We start from the raw sequence: 5,170 nt of genomic DNA, 5'->3' as shown, positions 1-5,170 counted from the left end.
TTACAAGCCCCCATCGAATTTTCGACAATGTTCTAGAAATAAAAGACCGCTTCGATTAGTTCTTCAAAGCGTCTTTCCAGCGATAAGATGGCCGTAAATTCGCCAATGTTCCAGACATTACCGGTTTACCGAATCGTGAACCTCTTGATAAACAAGTACTACTATAAACATAAGATTATTATATGTGAAGCCAGTCTAAATTGTTTCTGCTTAATTGTTGTAATAAGCCCATATATTACATTGCGTGAAGTTAGCAGGCCACGCACCCCACGCACCTCTCCATTATCATTATTCAGCCTCCTAATTTCATCCATTCTACGTACAAGGCCTGCTAAATGCCTTTGTACTTCAAGCATCGCTTCAAGTCCAAGTGACGACAAAGGCCAGAGCATAAGCTCAATCAATTCAAAGCAAAAATTACATTTCAAAAAAGGTACTGGCACAAATCGTTCCTGACGTTATTGGGTTAAAAATTTAGCTAATACGCGAAAAACACATATCATTTCCTGATCAACTGGTTGGCCAGCCTGTTGTTTTTTTCAAAGCCACAACATAAATCAAAATTACTACTTTCACTTATTCCTTTTGTGAATCATCACAATCAGCTACTCACTATCTGGCATACGGATAAAATGTCCAAATTGGCTCAATATAGGTAACAAGTGTATGTCTGGTCTATCGTCGCAAGATTAAATCTTCTGGTTCAAATCTAGAATTTAAAACGGATAGAAAAGGCGAGAAGCGCTCGCGCCGGGCTGTCATGGCATTTACGCGCTGCGCACTCAAAAAATCAATGCTCCGATAAAGTTGTGGTCAGAGGCTACTTTACCTTAGTGGTCAGTAATTGGTCATTTGCCCGCTGTACGGAGTATGTACCGTATTATGGTCTTGCACGATTGTCTGGCTAAAAGCTAAGCACAGAAATTTCAAAGGCTAGTGCGCCGAACGAGAATTAATCCAGATTATATGTTACACTTAACAGACTAGACTGAGGCCCTCGGTTCCACCTAGGTGGGGCGTACGAACCCATCCGCGGTGAGGTTGCGAACGCGAGTCGCTGTGTCAAAGATTTCTCTGCGCGCGATACACAGCATCACCGACTGCAGGTTTTAGGGCTCTAATTCAGCTAAATGGGAAAGGCTGCTTGTATGGGATGTCAAGGTTTGCGAGAGAAATACCACTACGACAATTGCCCTCCACCTTTAAAGGATGATATAGTTTGAACAGAATCTTTAAATGGTCTTGAGGCTGAAACGATTCGAAATACTAAAAAGTAACGCCACTAAACAGTAGGAATAGACTAATGTTGAATCGACACAATCGACATTGTAGGGTGTCAAATTGAATCAGATCAGTATTTTGCTACTTGGCTTCTCCTCAGTTGATTTTCGTCAGACTCCAACGACACAATTGCTCTGTAGAGAGGTAATATTTGTTATCTTTTTTCGACCATCTTGTAGAAATTTACAAAGACATACATCTTAAAGCAGCCCAGGAATATCGGTGCACGAAGGTGCCAGGAAAATCATACTTCAATTTCGGTTTCTGCACTTTTAAAACTCACCACTTTCCTTACAGAGAATAAAGTAGCCATTAAATTTGCTATTTGCTAGTTGTGTGCTTTGTTAGCTATTTTTGTGCTTGGCAACTACCACAGCAAGTAGCAGCGTCAAGGCTTTTCTCAAAAGACAACATCCTAACTTAAACTAGCACCTCAACTATTTGACAGTTCTAATGTACACACTTATCCAAAGGGTGTTCTATATATAAAGCGGCTTGAAATGTGAGAGGCAGAACGGCGGGTTATTTTCTATGTATGACTATAACTTCAGCAAATACACTGCTATTTATATCACTATAAATAGAGCTCGATTTGCCAGCGCCATAATTGTACTTTATGTGTTCAACTTGCATCCAATAAAGCGTCGGTTGGTATGTTCAGAATAAACGCAACAAGTTTTCATCAATGAGTTTGTATTGATTTTGATTTCTATTTTATGTGCTATTGGTGCATGAGAAATGCAGTCTTGGTCACGTTCCTGGTTTAAACCACCTCGGTCGGATGTTATGGCTCGCCGTGCACCTCCCATACCACTACCCTTCCAAAGCTCTTAAATAGGAGCAGTACTTGTTACCTAGCTATTCTGGGATGGCGTCCACCAACCCCAAAGTATACGTGTTAAAGCTCTAAACTAATCCATGTCCTCATCTTCGAAGCACTTTTCGAATAAAATTGTCAATTCACAAGCAGATGCATTAATTTTCGGCAGTGCCTTAATGGTTGTGCTATCCAAGTAAATATATTTGAGCAATCCCTGGCTTTGAGGCACACAGATCAATCAAAACTTTTTCTTTCCAAACAAGGACATGAAAGTATGTATCTCAGTCACTGAAATTTCGAAAAAAAGGGAAACATATTGACGAGTTGCGCAATTTTCGATGGACTTACGTGAGGCACACGTAGCTCGCTGAACGTACTAGAATAAAGCCATCTGTTAACGTCAGTGTGAAAGGAAAAGTTGTAACGGAAAAAGCCAATTTATTAGGCGTGCCATTTTCTATCAATTCGTTAAAAGTATGCACTCTGCATGTCAAGTAGGGAAAGAGCCAGAAAAAAGATCGTATCAACTATCAGCTATCAGTTCCTCTGAAAAACTCGACAGTGTATACTGTTCGAATCCTAGCGACTTTGATCGTGACATAGTGTGGTCAGCGACAGGCAACAGTCGTATCATCCATCTGTGTCAAGAGCACACATGGACGGCTAGCGTGAGACCGTATAAGAGCAAGGTTTCAGTTGATCAAGTTCTCAATACAGCGAAGGGTTGTGCTTCAATTACGAGCACTTTGCGTTGTCGTCTAGAACTAATCAGCGTACAAATCCAAATATGACACTACGGCAACAGCAGTTCCGATGCCTTTTCACTGCAGTAATCGTGCAGCTTTGCGCTGCAGTACCATCGACTGACTTCACGCTGAAAGCATGCAGCTATGCGCTTGAAAACTTCTATATCGTTAATTCTACCAACCCAAACAGCATATTCCCAAATGGATACGTGACATGTGCAAACGCTACTGGGAGTGATGCAATACTTTGTAGTGATTGCTCTTGTCGAGAGAAGAAAGTTGAGTCTGTTGGTGGAGTGACAATCGCTTGGATCGTGTGCCTAAGACTTGAAGACGCTTCAATATGTGAGAGTATTGACACATCTGCTCGCGAATTCTGCGGTACTTCTGTCGTTTCGTTCTCACAAGAAAGCTCCGGCTCCAATGATATACTCGACGTAGACGTTGAATTCGACACCAGCTCTACTATGGGTAGTATTAATGGCAGTGATGCCTCTGCGGAATCATGGATTGACTTTCCAAATGCAAGCGTAGAATTCAACAGTGTGGGGGATAATAGTGACGAAAGAGCAGAAACAAGCTTGGGTTTCAAGACAGTGAATTCAAGTATCAGTAGCGGTACAAGCACAACGGGGGAGAATCTGGCAAAAAATGATATAGGTTTGAAAACGAACGGTACCATAAACGTTGGCAAGATTTCGAGCTTCAATATCTCCAAATTAGTGTCGAACTCGACAGCGAATGCGACAGAGACAGCTACTTCAGCGTTGCCATCTATGGGATCAGGGTCTCAGGGTTCAGATGGAATTAATATTATCGCAGCAGATGCCGGCACAGTCCATTCAAAGCAAACCAACATCACCACCATGATAGAAGAGCAAGCTATTCAACCTTCAGACAATGAAACCACACAACATCTTGATACCAATAACGGCTCATCGTCTAAGTCAGACTGGACTGATACACGATTACTGGCAATACTCACCCTTATAGGTGGTTTTGCGGCAATAGCTGTACTTTCAGTTATCATTGCTGTACGAAAAAATCAGGCCAGTGATGACTTTGAGCTTGGCACACCGACTGAGGACGACAATTCTAGATTGGCGATGCCAGTGACGCAGCGTTTCAATGAAAAACGGTATCCGAGGAGAACTAACACTGGACAAATCGCGGTTGGAAGCTCCACGATTTCTCCTGTGGTCGTCGTTGGTGCTGACAAAAATTATTTGTCAGGGCACCATCATCGGTATTTTTCGGAAGCAGAGGCTTTTTCGAATGGCTTTGCGCGTTTTGAACACGCTCAAGCCAGCAACGGTGAAGTCCGCTTAGACTTCAGCCACTACAACGCCGTTAGTGCCTCACAACTACAATTTAATACCTCGCATGGTCCTTCGGTACCAAACTTGCTATCATCAGCACTCTACCCAATTTATGACACATCTAATACTCACGTGAGATTTTCTTCAAGCCTGAGCTCTGATTGTGCACTGCCATCAAGTGAGTGTATGTTCGAGTCGGACGAGAGCTCAGTTGGTTCTTATCGATACCTAGAAGAGAAGTTTTTCGAGGATCGCTCACGCGGATCAGAGATCTTAAGAGCTTCGAGAAACTGGAATTCCGAACAGCAAATGTCTGACTTAGAAATCTATAACTCAACAAAGAGTTTTGCTTCCAGTCTTTCAAGCTATGAGTATGCCACGCGTGATACGGAGGCGAGCGAGCATATGCATCCATCAGAGTTGGGCACTAGTTCGTGTTGTATGGCAATGTCGTTCGACGTGGAGTCCGGGAGTGTCAGCGGTGGTCATTCTCGTCTTAAAAACTAGATCTACGTCACTTATATGTACCATGTGTAGAACTCATTTGTAAGGAGTAAATTAATTGAAAACACACACTTTATATCAAAAGTAGCGAACAGCAGCAACGAATTGAAAAGCGAACTGAAAATAGTGTGCCAATTCAGATGTGAGAGTGAGAGTTTATACGCTTGCTCACATCTAGCTTGCTGCGTGCGGTTTTTGGATCAAAAAAAATTGAATCTAGTTTTTGTGTCGCAAGCAGCTTTTGTCATCGCTGTAGTGCTATGGCGAATGCTTTACCGTCGACGTCTTCAAAAAAGCGGGTGTTACAAGCAATATAAGTTCCACTAAACCTTAGAAGTTCGAGGCAACAGACTTGTTTGTTTCACTTATAGCGACTAGACCTCATTGTTCACAAAGTGGTGTGGAACGAACATGGAGACAAGTCATTAAGTTTGATTCAAGGTCAGTTTCTACGGTCAAACAAGTGGGTGTCAACATCTGTGTGATTTGATTTATGGCGC

At 42.3% G+C, this 5,170-nt stretch overlaps 2 protein-coding genes across 2 annotated transcripts; one reads left to right on the top strand and one right to left on the bottom strand.

Moving 5' to 3' along the window:
- Positions 1–117: 117 nt before the first annotated feature.
- PHALS_03413 (uncharacterized protein) lies at positions 118–392 on the bottom strand (the record flags this gene model as incomplete). The annotated part of the gene is made up of 2 exons (XM_024717616.1): positions 118–195; positions 267–392. The coding sequence occupies 2 exons, from the start codon at positions 390–392 to the stop codon at positions 118–120; spliced, it is 204 nt and encodes a 67-aa protein (XP_024583097.1).
- A 2,496-nt stretch (positions 393–2,888) lies between these two features.
- On the top strand, positions 2,889–4,673 carry PHALS_03412 (uncharacterized protein; the record flags this gene model as incomplete). Its single annotated transcript, XM_024717615.1, has 1 exon — positions 2,889–4,673. The coding sequence occupies one exon, from the start codon at positions 2,889–2,891 to the stop codon at positions 4,671–4,673; it is 1,785 nt and encodes a 594-aa protein (XP_024583096.1).
- Between the last annotated feature and the right edge of the window lie 497 nt (positions 4,674–5,170).

Source organism: Plasmopara halstedii (genome assembly GCF_900000015.1).
Source record: "Plasmopara halstedii genome assembly, contig: Scaffold_2321, whole genome shotgun sequence".
In the NCBI taxonomy this organism is placed as follows: domain Eukaryota; phylum Oomycota; class Peronosporomycetes; order Peronosporales; family Peronosporaceae; genus Plasmopara; species Plasmopara halstedii.
This window is presented reverse-complemented; position numbering and strand designations above follow the sequence as displayed.